This window comes from Mesoplodon bidens, assembly GCF_964165515.1.
Source record: "Mesoplodon bidens genome assembly, chromosome: 19".
Taxonomy (NCBI): Eukaryota; Metazoa; Chordata; class Mammalia; order Artiodactyla; family Ziphiidae; genus Mesoplodon; species Mesoplodon bidens.
Genome location: NC_138179.1, coordinates 32450338 through 32467331, shown reverse-complemented (window position 1 = coordinate 32467331; position 16994 = coordinate 32450338). Strand labels below are relative to the sequence as shown.

The window sequence follows — 16994 nt, the reverse complement described above, 5'->3', positions numbered from 1 at the left end:
AGTGTCACAAGTGCTCAGAACAAGGCGCACCGAGATGTGTCTGCTGCCGCCGTTGTTCTCAGCATCCTCCCTGCGTCCCGCCCCGGGCTCAGGGCTCAGGGCTCAGGGCTCCAGCCCTAGTGGACGTGCCCCTGTGCATCGCTGTTTCCTGAGAAGCTGTCACAGAGTTAAAGGAACCTTCCTTTGTTGGGCTTTCTCAGCGGCTCGTGGGCCCGAGTCGGGGCCCCGGGTGCATCCGGCACACGGAGCCCTTCCCGGGGGAGCGGTTTCGGCCCCCGCCTGCAGCTAAGCAGGGAGACCCTCCTGCCCGGAGGTCACCTAAAACCAGGGGCAGGAGGTGCCGGCCGCAAAGCCTCTTTGCCAGCTCGCTTTGTGCTGGGTGTGTGTTTTATGTTTCCTGCACCTTTTGTTGCGGGGTCTTAGGACAAGAAACCCAGATGACTCTACCTGAGAAGGGAAATGTCACCTGGATGTGGGGAGGTCACCCTGACCTGGCGGTGGCAGTGGGGTCCCATCACTCGTTCACATCTCTTTGCATGGCAGCACCCTCGCTGGCTTGTGAGCCATTTTCCTTGTGGCTTTTTCTGAAAGTGTAGACCTGTCGGTAGTCAGTCCATGGCTGGAACCCGGGACCAGTGCTCTCGGTTGACATCTGGAGAGGAGCGTGTGGCCAGTGGCCCCAGAGAGGGGGCGGGTGTAGGGGGGCGACCCAGCCGCGATCTTGATCCTCACCGGGCCTGGTCCTTTTTCGAGCCACATTTCCCCGGGTCCCGGCAGCCTGTGGGGACCCCTGGGGTCACAGTAACTGAATTCACTTACATTTTACTTCCCCGGCCTGTTGACACAAGACTCCCGTCCGCTTCTGGGACAGAGACATCCTCTCTCCCGAAGCTCGTCCTCAAGGGCCTCCTCCGGGCCTGGAAACGAGACCCTCAGAGCAGACGCCCTGGCCTGTCGGCCGCGTGTCCTGAGGGTGGCTGGGAGCTCCCAGTCGTTGGGGAGGGGGCCTCCTCGTCCCCTCGCATCCTCTCTGCCTCTCTCCGCCGCGGCCTCAGGGTGGAACCCTTCTGGTACTGCAGCTCGGCAGCAGCTCCTGAGTAAGTGGGGCGGGGGTCCCTACACAGGAGGAGGCGGGGAATTTGAGTCCACTTTACAGATGAAGGAACCGAGGCCCCGGAGAGGTCAGCAGTGCCGGAGCTGGTCCTTCCCATCCATGTCGCCCCCCGGGTCCCCTGTCAGCCGATTACCATGTGGGGCGGTGGCGTGAGGGGACAGCCCAGAACAGCGCAGCTGCCGCCAGTCTTGGAAGCAGGTGTCCCATTGAGCTATAATTAGGTCCCTCCTTTTCAAAGACTGGTGCAGTTTAAAAACGCTCAGCGAAGACAGGATGAAATCAACGATTATGGAAATGTTGTGCTAAATTTAATGGCAGTCGGTCCCGCTTTCAAAATGCTTGCTGCTGTCAGAGGCGTCTTAGAAAAATTTAAATTGAGTAATTGAGCAAACGTATTCAGCGTTTTAGGGAAAGGATCATATTTTTTTCTGTCTTTACCTCCACGGGGATCAAGTTTCCAACCTCTTTTGCTAGGTGCCCGGTCCTTCCCACCTTGCCTGCAGCAACTGAATGGCAATGAAATGTCTGGAACTTTCCCCAAGGATCTGGGCTTTATCGCCAGTTACGGTCAGGGTTTTTGTTGCTGTTTGTTTTTCGGGAGCTGATACTCTGTGATCGCTTAACGCCAGTTGACTTTCCCCAGGGGTGGCCATTTCACGGAATTCTGCCCTCCTGTGTCTCTCCTCATTTCTTTATTTCCAAGGTTATTCTGTGCTTCTGCCTGTAAGATAGACACAGCAGGTCTCAGGGGACCACACCAGCCAGCCCCCTCGACCCTCGCAGCCTCCCTGTCACCACGTTTTGCATCTGTGGTTTGCAGAGTCTGGGCCCAGTCAGAGGTTTGGCAAGAGATTCAGGACACAGAGACATCTAAAAGTGGTTGGTTTTTGTTGTTTTCTAGAAATCACGTACATGGCGATTCTGAAACATACTCGGGCATCGGCACACATTCCATAGGCACCACGCAAAGGCCTGGTTCTCACATGAGAGATCTGAGTCATCCTCTATAAAGGTAGAGCTGGGAAGGTAGAATTTGCAGCTTATTTGTGCCATTTTGCAGCATTTAAGGGAACTTTACCTCTGTGGGCCAGACTAGTAAACTTGGGCGTATTTCTGCTAAGAGTCCAGTCAAAATGCAATCGGTCCAGAAAATAAATACCACAAGAGGGCAGTAAAGATTTGCAAATAAAAGAGTCCACAAAAACCTGCACCCAGAAGATAGCAGTGAACTTTACTGCACCTCTTTATTTTTTGATGGGCATGAAGATGAGGTTCTCACTTTGGGCTCCCAGCTGTTCCTCGATTTTAGGGAATCATCATGGTCCTGCAAGGGGGGGGAGGCCCGGGGTTCCTTGAGGTCCCAGTTGTTCCTGCAGTCTGCTCTTGCCGAGTCCAGCCCACTTCATATCTACTCTGCTTTCTTAGCGCAGAGAAGGCTCCCCCACTTCTAAGCAGTATTGCCGGCAGTCTGGAAAATCATTTACTTTGATGGCATCATGAGTTCATTCGGCTCTCACCCTGCCCCAGCCGACTTACAAAGCCAGCACCCTGTTGATCCCAGAGGGGGGCGTTTTTAGCAGGAGAAGGATACAGGTTTCAAAAAATGACTAAGTGCCCCAGATCCTTTACCAGTAATGTTCTGCGGTGTGAGCACTCCCGTTAGGGTTTCTTCTAAGGTTGACGTTAGATGGGTGTGTGCCCTCAGCTCCCTGGTCAGAGAAAGATGGTCTTTTTCCAGATGGAACAACTTAGAAAGGATAAAGTTTTTGGTTCCAGCTCCTCACATAAGTCTGGATCCTCAGCCACTGGGGAGAACTAAGGTTGGCAGCCTTTCCAGGACCTTTGTAGCGGGTGAGACAAGTCGTACTATTACAACCTGATGGTCGTGGATGAGCCTGCCTGAGGTGTGTGTCAGCAATCAACGGACAAATCTGGGAGATGGGGGGGAAACTAGGTTGCCTGCAGAAAAACAGCACAGCCGGACTCTAGAGAGAGATGTGTAACACTCGGTTCCAGATGAACCAGACGCTTTGTATTTTCCACGGTGGGCAGAGTGCTGATGTGTGACCGGTCCAGCGTGTCTCCCGGGAGTGTGGCTCGGTTGCCATGACAACAGAGGCCTGCCTGCTGCCTGCGAGTCCAACAGCAGCAACAGCCTAAGTGGATGTGTCCGTTAAAATACTTCTCATTCAGAAAGTGACTTAATGTGGTTTCCCCAGAAATTTTTGCTCTACCGAACAAGTACTCCACTCACTACGCTGTTTGGCTGCAAAACAGCTTTTTCCCGTGCTGGTCGTGGAAGAGGCTGAGTAGTAATTTAATTCATTTGAGGTTCTTAATTGTTGCCGTTCTGCTGGCTTAGCAAGGAGAGAGACATTGTGTTTAAATCTAACTGCAAATGAGGATGAACGATTTGGGAACCTGTGTGACTGAGGGCAAGAGTAGGCAAACTGCAGCCCACAGGCCAGATTCTGGCTGCTGCCTGTTTTTGTAAATAAGGTTTTATTGGAACACAACCATGCTCGTTCACCCGTTCATTCACGTAGCTCTCACGCTGCAACGGCAGAGCTGAGTAGCTACGACGGAAACAGCATTTGGCTTGCAAAGAAAATACTTACTCTCTGTCCCTTTATGGAAAACGTTTGCCCACCCTAGATATAGGAGGATGAGCACTGAATTCAAAGATCAGAGTTCTGGATTCAGAAGCCAGGGAGGAAAATTGATTTAGACATGTCCACTAGGCCCCCTGGGCCTCAGCCTCCTCATCTGCAACATGGTTGGCCTTGATTAGCTTATTTCCAACTTCCTTTCAAATACTAAAAGCTCCCTCAGTCTTAGCACCGGGGAATGACCCTCTGCAGGCTGACCCAGGGCCCTGTTTCAAGGGCTGATGGAGAGGAGGGTAGCATTCTTCTCTCCCCACGCCCGGTGCAGGCATGACCCAGCTCCGTGGCCCTACGGAGCAGAGGTAGCTTTCTGGACAGGAGCATCTTCAACTGGACCATAGGCTGGTCTGACCTTTTCAAGGACTTTCTGTGGCCACAGGGCTCTAGTTCTGAGGCCCCTGCCCGCAGCTGAATGGCACACACCTGTGATTTGCTATCTCCCCATGATTCCCACATCCAGGAGAGAACTCCCGTGGGCAGGTGTCCACACAAGTGTGTAGGAGGACACAGGTTGCAGGGAGGCCGCAGTTGCAGTTTGGACTGTACTGCCGTGACGAGGAGGTGGGGTTACTTGGGGGGTCGCTTACCTAAGAACCACTGTTAAACTCTCTGAACCAATTAACTTCTCTCCCAAGACTGCTCTCTGTGTTACCTGGAGGTAAAGATGTGCTTCCATCTTGGCGGCTGATATAAAGCACATAGACCAAGCCAAATCTGAAAAGGAAGTGCTATCTATTAGGGATTCCAACCACGGAATTAGACACGAGACCTAAAAGAAACCAAGATCCTGCCTTCAGGGATGAGTCTGCCCTGAGGCTTTGGGTTTCCCCCCCTTTCTCTCTGACTTTCCATGGCCAGATTTGAGTGTCCGGCCTTGTGTACCAGCCTTTGCAATACCAGGACCCCTTGACCTGGCAATTCCACAGCAGGAACTTATCCTGGGGAGATCGGGGTTGTGCACAGAGATTTGGATTACAAAATTGTTCATCTGCACGTTGGTGACAGTGAAAATTGGAAACAACCTAGGTGTCCAGCAGTAGGGGAGTTGTTAGATCAAGTGCAGGAGAGCCACACAGTGATGCGGGGGGTATCATACAGTCCCTAAAGCCACGCGGTAGAAGAGTGCCTGTAGCTTAAAAAGATCACATCATACACAGGGGAAAGACAGGTTACAAACAATAGAATTGTGTGCAGGTCAAATAAGAAAACATGAGGAGAGAGGATTAGAAGCGTATCTCACAAAATGTTCACAGTGATTATCTCGTGATAAAATAATGGATATTTTAAATTGTCTTTTTTTTCAACTTATCCATGCCTATTAAATTTTCTAAACTGAACACATACTACTTTTATAACAAGAAGTAGCATTCTTATAGAAATTATTTAAGAGCAATAACTCTGCCTTTTATAAAGTTTTATATTAGAAGGAATTGCCTTCCCCAATCCTTCCATTCAGTCTAGAAGTATTTGAGGATCATTCCACCCTGGGCTCTCTCCTGGGCACTGGAGACACATCAGTGAACAGAACAGATGAGGTTCCCGCCCTCCTTCTGACAAAGGGAGAAAGAAATATATAAATAGGTAGTGAGAAGAGCTTGAGGGACGACAGGGTGCCATGTTGAAGTCTTGAGGTTAAAGCATCACCTGAGCAGAGATGGGAAAATGCCCTGCCTGTGTGGGCAGAGAAGGAGAAAGTGCAGAGACCCTCGGGCAGCAAGCATGCCTGGCATGTTCCAGAAGATGAAAAATTATTTAGCCAGAGAACAGCAGGCGTTTTATTTACTCTGTGCTACCCAGGAGGCTGTAATGCCCATTAAGTAGCATCATCTTAACCTGTTGCCCACTTAACTGAGTCGAGGTAATAGCTGTGACTTGTGGCTTATGAGAAATACACAGGACATACTCCATAAACAGTGTCATGGAAAACGCTTTCCTTTGCGGTTATCTTCTGAAACCACTTGATTTCTCTCTTTTTTTTTTTTCTTTTTTTTTTTTTTGCGGTACGCAGGCCTCTCACTGTGGCCTCTCCCGTTGCGAAGCACAGGCTCCGGACACGCAGGCTCAGCGGCCATGGCTCACGGGCCCAGCCGCTCTGCGGCATGCGGGATCTTCCCGGACCATGGCACGAACCCGTGTCCCCTGCATCAGCAGGCGGACTCTCAACCACTGTGCCACCAGGGAAGCCCTGATTTCTCTTTTAAAAGAAAAAAATATATATGTTATTAAAGTATAGTTGATTTACAATGTTATGTTAATTACTGCTGTACAGCAAAGTGATTCAGTTATACATATGTATGTTCTTTTTTTATATTCTTTTCCATGTGGTTTATCATAGGATATTGAATATAGTTCCCTGTGCTTATACAGTAGGGCCTCTTGTTTATCCATCCCGTATACACTAGTTTGCACCTGCGAACCCCAAACTCCCAATCCCTCCCTCCCCCACCCCGTTCCCCTCGGCAACCACCAGTCTGTCCTCTGTGTCTGTGTGTCTGTTTCTGTTTCGTAGATAAGGTCATTTGTGTCATATTTGAGATTCCACACGTAAGTGATAGGTAATTAACGTTGCTCTGGTTGCAGGTGAACACGTCACCTTAGAGGCAGGATGCTGTGCGGGGCCCGTGGTTATACACGGCCTGGCTCTTTCTGTTACCCACGCCCTGGTTGATGGAGCAGCACCGAAACACCATCAGTCTTACGTTGCCAAGGTTGTTCAGATGCACAGATACAGACACAGAACACTTTTATAGCAGAAAAAAAAATTGTAGAAGAAATTTACAAGTATTCTTCTGCACCTACACCTGGTCATTGTTGGCCTGTCTGCCTTCGGAATCTTAGAATAGGAAGAACCTTCTGTCATCAGGTTCCTCTCTCTACACTTTACGAACATCTATGGTAAATATATCCATCAAAGCCATATTTTCTACTATGCTAGCAAATACTATGTGTGTTATCGAAAACACTTTTACCAAATAGGAACGACTAGAATGTAGTTAAACGTGGAAGCAAACTTCAGAGGGTTCCCCAAAGGCTGTGTGATTGCAGGATAGACCCACTGGGGGCCTCCACGGTATTCCGACTCACTCTGTGTGATTTATAGAAACGCCACACTAGGAGTCCTTTAAATTGTGAACCCCTTCAATGACGGCAGACGGTTATGACTTCACAAGAATATATCTGTCGTATAAAATGAGACACATGTTGGCTATTAGTAAATTTTCCGATGGGGAAACAGTACTGCCTGTTCTCGAGTCCTGGTAATCCAGTTAGCACCATGATACCAGACTGGGCCTCACGCTGATATGCCATCTTTCAAGGAACCTAAGGATCCTGGGTTCTCAGTTGTTTAATCATAGCCAATAAACCATGCTGTGTTTCAGTCTAGTTGAAAAAAGGGGGGGGGCATGCTAAAGCTTCAGCATTTAAAGTCACTATTACATTCTGCAACGCTATACATAGTTTCCATTTTTATTTCCTCTTTTAAAACTTCCTATGCCATTTTAATAAGTTGAGATCTTTTCCTGCACCTAGCCCTAGCCCAGCCTCTTCGGGGGCTACATAAGATTCTTCAGAAATCGGGGTGAGCAGTTGCTGAGACCCGTTTCCTTTCCTGCCCACCAGGAGGGCACAGAAGCCCCCGGGGACATGCCTCGACCTCCCCACAGGTCCCAAGCCCCTGGGGAGTCTGTCTGCAGCCCCGACAGACACCCACGGGGCACAGGGTTTCTGGTCCACGCACCAGGCAGCCTGCAGCTGCTCACAGAGGCCTTCCACCCGCTGTGAGGGATCAGGTGTGTGCCAGGAGCCTGGGGTAGGCACCGACAGTGTCTCCCTCCCGGGGCAAAGGAAAGGAGACCAAGCTGAAGGGTGTGCTGTGAGGAGCTGCGGTGGTGGCCCTCCAAAAGGATTCCTCGTTTCATCTGCAGCATCACCCAGGGATATAGAGGTCTTATCACCCCCGTATTAAACGTGAGGGACCCAAGCCCCAGAGAGGCCATGTAATCTGCCCAGGCTCACACAGCGAATATGGATGAGGGCAAGATTTGATCCAAGCTCTTTAGAATCCAAGTCAGGGGCTCTTTCCAGAGCTGCCCTTGACTTATATGATAATTGAAGGTGTTTAGAGGTGAAAACAGTCTTGGGATCATTTAATCTGGGGGAGAAACATTTCGATTGTCTTAGATCAGCACATCTCAAGCTTTAAATGTGTGCAGGAACCACTTGAGGGTCTTGTTGAAAAAGCATGTTCTGATTTGGTAGATCTGGGGCGGGGTCGAGAGGCTGCATTTCTGACAAGCCGCCTGGTGATGCTGATGTGGCTGGTCCACGGACCACAGGACCTTTGCACTGCAAGTTCTTCAGAGGAGAGGCTACTTATTGATCTGGTTTCCTCAGCACCTAGCCCTCATGTCTGAGGCATGACAGACACACAGATATTTGTAGAATACATGCTACCGTGTTCTGAAGTCACACACGAGGAGCCGGGGGTTCTGAAGACCCACTGTGTGCTGAGCAGAGACTCTGTGCTTGGGCTCCACTAGGCCCTCTTGGGAAAATGGAGGTGACTAGGAAGAAAAATGAGAGGTGCCACACGTCGAGCCCTTGCTGGGTACCAGTTACCGTGCCAGACGTCCTGGCATCTGCTCCTCCCAAGAGCCCTGCGAGAGGAAGGCCAGCAGGATCATCCGACGGGAGGATGGACCAGAGGCTCCGAGGGGCTCAGGGGCTTGTGCCCGGCCACACGCTGTGTGTGCTGAGCTGGGACTCGGACTGCGAACTCTGGGCTGCTGCTCGCTAGAGAAATTAACACAGGACGTCAGGGCTGAGAGGCGTCCCACCTGCAGGAGTGGAGGACGGGACCTTACTGCAGCTCCATGCCATCGGCTGCGGCTCAGAGCCCGGCCCTCCAACAACTTTCTTCACTCAGGATCTGAGCTTTCTCAGCATGGAGCATCGGCAGCCTTGGTGATGTTCTCTCTCCTCTGAATTTCAGCCTTCAGGAGGTATCCGGCTTTCCGGTCTCCGTGATTTGGATTCCCATCTGCTCACGGACCCCGCAGGGCATCAGACTGGGCTGGGTCGTGTTTACGTTGCTGTGAGCTAGAGATGTCAGCACGATTGTTCTGATGCCTCATGGGTTTGCCCACAGCTCTGCCGCGAGACCCTCTATCCCTGGACATATACTGATTTTGTTTGCACTCCTGGTGGAGTCTGAGTTACGTTCCTGACACCCGGAGTTCTGTCAACAGTATGCAGGCCGGGAAGGGCAGGTCTCTCTGTCCTGCTCCGAGGCCGGCTGAACTCAGAAGGTCATTGCTGTTCTTCAGTCCAAGATCCCAGCGGGTCCTCTCATGGGAAGCGTGTCCCTGCAGAGAAGCTCTTCCAAGGGCCTGCTGGCCGGGCTGGCGTGGCCTCTGGGGAGGGCACCACGTGGTCATCCTCCCTGAAGGCTGGGACACCCTCGCGACCCCTCCCTGTGGCTGCCCCAGCTTGACCAGTGACGGCGTGAGGGAAGGAATTGTGCCCAGCTATGAACGTCCAGATGCACAGCGTCAGGGCAGCTCTCGGAAGTGACCACCTGGTAACTGCTGCCTTTCTGTGTTAACGTTTGTCATCTCCCCCACGAGCCCCAGCTGCAGGCTGACTGTACAGCTCGTGGTTCGGCCTCGTCCGATTCTGTCAGTCCCAGTGCTCCCCATGAATTCACATGTCTGAGTGAGTGAATGAGATATTCAGTGAGTGTATAATCACGGGCCCCACGACTGCTGGGCCTGAAGATACATGAATAAGATGGTCCCTGTCTTCCAGGGCCTCACAGTCTAGTGAGGAAGACAGATCAGCAAATCCAAGAAGAAGGTACAAGTGTGTGTTGAGGTTCTCCTGGAAGCCAACTCTGCCATAAGGTTTTGAGAACAAGAGTTCAACTGGGAACAGGGCTCAGCCCTGCTGGGGAAACGTGGCGTGGCATGACATGACATCCGTGACAGCAGCTGTGGGCCAGTCCAGGCAAGCACAGGGGCGCAGAGTCAGAGGTTCAGGGCATGGGGACCGGTCACAGACCCTGTCGGCCCCAGGTTGGAGATCCCAGGATGGAGACACCAGGAAGGCAGAAGGGTGCCGCTTGAGCTGGATTTGGGGACAAACCAGACAGCGAGGCCCCTGTGGGAAGGGCAACCAAAGATCCGAGGCCGGACAGACGGCCAGAGGGGTGGCGGTTAAGGTCCGAGGTAGGCCAGCCAGGGCTCCTCATCCACTAGGAGGGCTCGGCCTTTCTCTCCACCAGACAGGACGTCGGGGACCAGGACAGGATCCCCTGGAACAGGATCCCTGCAGGTAGCGGACGGGGGGTAGGGTGGAAGCGGGGAGACCAGCGAGTGGCGAGGGAGGGTGGTGACCAGCCTGGCCAGAGAGGTCGAGAAGGAGGCCCTGAGGAGAGGGCGGATTTTGGACGAGTCTGAAGGCGGATCTGGCATGACAGGTTCGCTGTCGAGTGAGACCTCAATCACATAAAGACGCAGTAAATAAATACCAGCTGCCCTGGGAGCTGTTAGGAGGAGACCAGGGTGCCATGGGGGAGAAGAGCAGGACCACGTGACAGGTGAGCTGGACCCTGGGGAGGGGGCACAGGCCGGGGTGGAGCCGCACGCAGACAGCTTGGGGGGACGGATGAGAAGGCGGGGGCCGGGCCAGTGCCCACGCCCCTCCTGGGGTCCTCTGCCCTCCGGCCCCCAGGCCTCGCTGCCACCCCCAGAGACGCATCTCCCAAGGGATCCACCGGGGTCTCCTCCAGCCCCAGGTCAGGCCCACCCAGAATAATGAGATTCTGAGCTTATGGGATTTTCTGCCGTTCGGAGAGCTGCTTTGAAAGCGCAGAGCTGCGGTGGCCGCAGGGCCTGGGCAGGGGGCATCCTGTGCGGGCTGAGGCCGAGGGGTCTGTGGGGCGAACTGCACTCGGGGGCAGGGCTGCTGCTTGAAGGCCCCAGGCCACTTCTTCCTCCGGCCGCCTGGGGCTGGGAGCCTCCCCGCGCTGGGGGCCGACCGTGGCCACGGGCTCGTGGCCCGCCTGGGAGTCAGGGTCTCTCGTGGCCAGTCGTCCCTCCCAGATCCTACACACTGATTTCAGAGCAGCATCCGGGCTTCAGAGGTCCCCGAGCACCTGACTGCGGGGGTATCCTGTCCCTGGAATGAGACCAAGGCCGCGGCCCTGGTACAGGCGGCGGATGTGGGCTTGTGAGCCCCGCGTCAGGTTGGAGGCCTCGCTGCATCAGCCCGTGTCCCCTCTTGCACTGAAGTTGAAGCGCCAGAGGAGGGAGGGGCAGGGACGGTTGGGCAGGGCCACCGGGGGCACCTGCTCAGGGCCTCAGCTGCACTCGGCGGCAGCAGGCATGTTCCTGCTGCTCCTCAGCTGTTCCAGCACCTCGAAGCGTGAGGCCACTGCATTTGGGCCTTTTCAGACGTCATCATGAAGTTCCCGATGAAATTAAAGTCTCTGTACCTCTTTCTGATCCCTTTTTTCTTTGTAGCCATCGGAAGAACAGAATAGAGGAGCATAGTCGGTATTCCCATCTTGAACTTCCTGATTATCTAAATTTAGGCACAAACTGGAAGGCTTATCAAGTTGGAATCATTCTTGGGCCGATGTTTGGAGGACAGGGCTGGTCCTGCAGTTGACGGGAGGGTGAATGTAACCCACGTGGTTACGTCCTGGCTCCTTCTCACGAGTCTGTCTGAAAATTCCTTCCACCCGTTGTCGACGGGGAGGCCTGCTGAGGTCTCCTTCAGGTTTTATTTCTGTAGAGCATCTGTGTTTCCCGTGGTCCCCGGGTTCACCCGTCTTTCCTGCCACCTCGCACATGCGCTGTCACTGCGGCCCTAGTACAACTGCCTTAAATACTTCCAGCCTTGAAGCAAAAGAGTGGGGCCATCTTTCCCCCATGTTTTAGTGCCTCTGCTTAGATGGGCTCACTCAGTTCATCGGAGCTGGCACTCAAGCCCCAGGGTTTGATCTCTCTACGAATGGGTTATTTTGATCAGAGAAAAGCGTCACCTAACAGCCCAGCATGTGATGAACACGATCGGGCTTCACTTCTTACTTCCTTCTACCATGGTGCTGAGTGCACAGCTCGTGCCGAGTGCGGGACCGGGCCTGGGGCTGCGGAGGCGGCTGACGGGCTCCTGCAAACGCGGATCCTCCCCAGCAGAGCCGGCTGCGAGCAGCTCCCTCAGTAACTGTGGATGAGGGGCTCCTGCGCATGGGGAGGGTGGGTGATCCCTCGAGAGCCTCCTCTGCTGCTAAAGAAGTAATCCCACGTTTCCCCGCAAGGGCTAGGGCCGCTCTGGTCATACACGAAAGCTCTCGAGAGCCTTCTCCACCTCCTGCCATCTTCTTGGGAGCCAGAGCTGCCCTTGCTCAGGTCTGCTGGACCCCCTCATTAAGAACAGGGCCAGAGCAAGAGTCTTTGCCATTTGGCCCAGGGCTGCCTTTCCAGCTGCTGACCGGCAACTGGCCTCTCCCTGGCAGGTGGATTTCGGCCTGTGGGGAAGCCCGCACCTGCTCCAGGGCCTCCACAGGCTCCTCCACCGGCTCAGACGCCCCCGTGTGATCCCCTTGCCTTGCCTTCTCTGCACCTTTCGCCTCTGACCTGAGACTCTTAACTCCCCGTGAGAGTAACGAGGGGTGGTCTTTACACAGCATGAGTCTAGTGGAGATGAGAACTCCTTTGGGTAACTCACAGGTCACGACCCAGGATTCTTCAGATGCAAACAGCACTGTGGGCTTCGTGGGAAACCAGATGCTCTTACATGTCACCATTCTTCATGAGTCCAACTCTTTACCTTAAAAAAAAAAAAAAAAAAAAACCCTCTGTTCTTCTTACTGTGCCTTTTAAAGTTGCAATAAATCATCCCCATGGCCTGCCTGCCATTTAAGCGGTTTTTCTCCAGAGGACACACTCTCCCTTTCTGCATGGGTTTCTGCAGATTAATCTTAAGCTGGAAAATCTGCAAATAAGGAAAGCATCAGTACACAGTTTATTTCTTTTATTACATTAACTGTCACAAAGCCCCGTTTTCCCCAAGAAGTTAACCTTTCCATCCCTGGATGAGAATTAACCCTCCCTTGCCAGAGCCCTGTGACTTGATTCTCATTTAAAGACATAAAGAGTCGGCTTCCCTGGTGGCGCAGTGGTTTAAGAATCCACCTGCCAATGCAGGGGACACGGGTTCGAGCCCTGGACCGGGAATATCCCACATGCTGCAGAGCAACTAAGCCCGTCAAGACAACTACTGAGCCTGCGCTCTAGAGCCCGCAAGCCACAACTACTGAGCCCGCGTGCTTAGAGCCCGTGCTCCACAACAAGAGAAACCACCACAATGAGAAGCCTGTGCACCGCAGTGAAGGGTAGCCCCTGCTCGCTGCATCTAGAGAAAGCCTGTGCGCAGCAACGAAGGCCCAAATGCAGCCCCCCAAAATAATTAATTAATTAATTAAAGAAAAAAGACATAGAGAGTCGTCTTGTGATGAGTACGGGCAACTCTTTGCTCCTTTGAAAATGTTGCCCTTAGGGTGAGTATAGCCACGGAGGTAGGAAGAGATGCTTCCTCACCCTGGTTCCCTTTCTCACCCCATCCCATCCCCACACAGTATCCAGCTCAGCCACAGAGTTTTCTGTCACTTTTTTCCCTGGTAGAACGACTGGAGGTTTTCACTTGTGTGCTTGTTGTTTAGAAAGCCAAGCTCGGCCCTGCTGGCAACAAAGTCATCAGTCCTGAGGACAGGAGACAGCCTTCCAACAACCTCGACAGAGTGAAACTCACCGACTTCAACTTCCTCATGGTTCTGGGCAAGGGCAGCTTCGGGAAGGTAAGAGAACCGGGTCCATGATGGGGCCGGGCTTTGGCAGAGAACGCTGGGGTCAGTCCCATTCTCCCCGAGGATTCCAGAGCAGCCCTTTAGATTCCCTGTGCTCTGCACACGTTTCTCAGTGGTTTCCCAGTTCCATTTCATTAAAAACAACTGTATCCAAAAAGCCACACGAGGCTCCCGGTGTGTCTCCGTTTCTGGGTGCATGACGGAGTGGGTGCTCCAAGATGTCGGACGAGTAGCTTTCACAACTAAAAATTGAATGTTGACTCATAGTAAGCAGACGTAATCATTAACAGATGCTGAACTGGGTTTCTTCAGTGGTCGGCCTGTGTACCTACGTTTGCTTCTCTGGTCCCATACCTCATGATAGATCCAGGAGCTGATTTTGATCCCGCCCCCTTTTTTCTGGACTTGGCTCCTGACTTGTGAGAAGTGTACAAAGGTCAGCCACATCTCTGCTCTGACGATGCTCCTGTGAGACGTGCCAGACGCACGACTCCTGCAGAGAATGTTGAGTGCCCCTTTCAGCGGCTGCCGTGGTGCCCTTGTGCGGCCACAGCCCACACGGAGCATAAACCCTGGCAGCGTAGAAACTAGGCAGCCTGAGGAATTTCATGCGCAGCGATGTGCAGTATTTCAAGACCGGCACACGAGGTGGAGCTTTGTTAACATTGCCGAGTCCACACGCACCGCCCGAGCGGCCCCCCGCCCCCGTGCCAGCCGTGTGCTGGGAGGTTCAGGCTGCCCTCGGTGTGCCCGCAGGTGATGCTGGCGGACAGGAAGGGGACGGAGGAGCTGTATGCCATCAAGATCCTGAAGAAGGACGTGGTGATCCAGGACGACGACGTGGAGTGCACCATGGTGGAGAAGCGGGTGCTGGCCCTGTCGGACAAGCCCCCGTTCCTGACGCAGCTGCACTCCTGCTTCCAGACGGTGGTAAGGGCCCTCGGGAGCTGCCCCCAGTCACACAGCGTCCTCGGGGTCCGAGCCAGCCTTCCGCCTGGGAAGAGGCTGGGAACAGACAAAGCGTGGGGACCTCTCAGCCCCACGTCCTCCTCTGCCGAGCAGCCTGGGAACCACTAGTGGATTCGGGGCATCCCCCTCTGTGATGTGCCCTACTTAGAGACTTAGTGTTACTTCCATTTAGTTCCGTGAATGCTTAGAGCAAAGGTTTCCTTAACACACACCAGGTAATGTTCAGACTTAGAGAGACAAAACAGTAACTCACAGTCCTGGCTTGTTAAGACCCCCCAGTCCCTGTCAGAGCATCAGGAGACCCACTGTCGTGACAGAGTATGTTCTTGAATGCGCACAGCAGGGGGCGCCGCCTGGCCTGTTCTGTATGGCCTGTGAGCTCTGCGAAGGGTTTAGACAAAGTACTGTTTTGTGACATGCGAGCATTAGATGAAATTCTGATTTCAAGGTCCATAAATAGTTCTCTTGGGACACAGCCCTGCCCCTTCACTTACCCAGCATCTGCCGCTTTCGTGCTGCAAAGGCAGAGCTGAGTAGTTACAAGACACACACAGAGCCTAAAATATTCACTGTCGGGCCCTTTACAGAAAACGTTTGCTGAGCCCTGCCATATAGGTTAACTAAAGAGAGGACAAAATAATTTCCAAAGCGCTGGTCAGCCGATTATGGGACCCTGGCGTGGTGCTTGCGAGTAACCTACAAGAAATATAAACATTTAGATGGCACCACAGTGACGCCTTTCCCAAAGATGGGCTCTGCAGGCCTCCGCGGCTGTCCTCCTGCAGACGTGGCTCAGTACTCAGTAGCCGTCGTGGCTACTAGCAAAGCAGCACCCTGGAGCCTCGGGTGGACAGTGGGGCCGCAGGGTCGGGCCCCGGCCACTGCGGGTCAGCCTACTGCCTGCAGCCGGCCGGCCCTCTGCTCCCAGCAGCAGCTCCTAGGTAGCGCCAAGGAGGAAGTTAGCGATAGGCAGAGAAGAGAAAGAAACCCAGTCCAGATCCCGTAACCCTGGTTACACTGATTAAGCTCTGGAAAGCTGCAAAGCAGAGAAATAAAATTGAAATTAAAGTTTGTAACAGGAAAGCGAGAGATTGAAGCTCCCAGAGCCGTTTCCCTGGCTGTTAGCAGCAGCTCCAACATTTTTCTTTTTTCCTGTGCACTACTTTAATGTATAATAACCTCTGTGAAATGGTGGTGTTTTCTGGAAGAGAGCAGAGGTCAGCTCTTACCTTGTGCTGTGCTGTTACTTCCTCTTACACCCGCTCAGTCTCCCCATCTGTCCCAGCGTGTGGTCCTCATAAATATGCAGATTTACTTAGTTCTGTGATGTATGCGCTTCATGGGGCCAACACTTAGCATATCAGTGACAGAGAAAATGAAAAACAACACTTGGGCATAAAGAGAACATTGGGTTAACCTCTCCGCGTACAGTCCCATCCCTCACAGTCAACACCACTGAGCACCTGTAACGTACAAGCCCGACCTCACCACGAGCTTTGCTCTCAGGAGCATCCGGGTAAACACGTTACGTTACTGTGGCGTTGCCTCGTAGACATTGCGAACCAGAACACTGGTTAAGATGAAGTAATGGGCCCCTATGGATCCTTCACGCCGTCCCTAACTTAGAAGTGTATCCTGTGTGTAGGAGAAGAGGGAAGAAAGTTTGAGGCCACTCCTGTGATCGGGAGCAGACAGGCTGACATAACCCGTCGTTTCAGGGTTACGTCGTGACTCTATACGTCCCAAGGCCCTCACGCAATAGGGCTTAGTACTTATTCTTTATTTGGGGGAGAACACCGTGACCGGCTCTACTGGGCGAACCCGCCAGTGTGGCCCACGTTTTACTAACAGCAGAGCACAGTTGGGAGGGTGGAGGCCGCCACCCTGCTGCCGTCAACCCGCTCACCTGTCCACCTTGGTCCTCAGGATCGGCTGTACTTTGTCATGGAATACGTCAATGGCGGGGACCTCATGTACCACATCCAGCAAGTGGGAAAATTTAAGGAACCGCAGGCAGTGTGAGTAGTTTGTAAAGTCCCCGAACGTAGACCGCGCGCCACTCCCACCCGAGAACCTCTGCCGGGGGGATCTGGAAGTGGGGCTGGGCCCGGATTGGGGTGGAGCACTGTTACCTTCCCGGGGGCAGGTCGGTGGACAGGGTCCACCTAAACGTCTCCTCCGGAGCAGTTTATTCTACTTCCGGCAAGTTGGAGATGCAGGTGTATAGATGGCCTGTCACCCCATTCCACCCTTGTCGATCGAGCCATTCAGTCATTATTTGAACAAATAAAGGGGCTCTGGGTGATGGGCCGAGCAGAGGGCCTGGCTGGGGAACAAGAGAGCCTGGAAGGGGCCTCGGGGGGCCTGACAGCAT

At 53.2% G+C, this 16994-nt stretch overlaps 1 protein-coding gene across 1 annotated transcript in view; it reads left to right on the top strand.

The window, feature by feature from the left end:
* Positions 1-16994, top strand: part of PRKCA (protein kinase C alpha) — a 379909-nt gene that overhangs the window by 320654 nt on the left and 42261 nt on the right. Inside the window, exons 9-11 of the mRNA XM_081218519.1 lie at positions 13508-13642; positions 14408-14581; positions 16547-16638. Coding sequence (XP_081074645.1) covers positions 13508-13642; positions 14408-14581; positions 16547-16638 — 401 coding nt within the window. The remainder of the gene's footprint in view (positions 1-13507; positions 13643-14407; positions 14582-16546; positions 16639-16994) is intronic.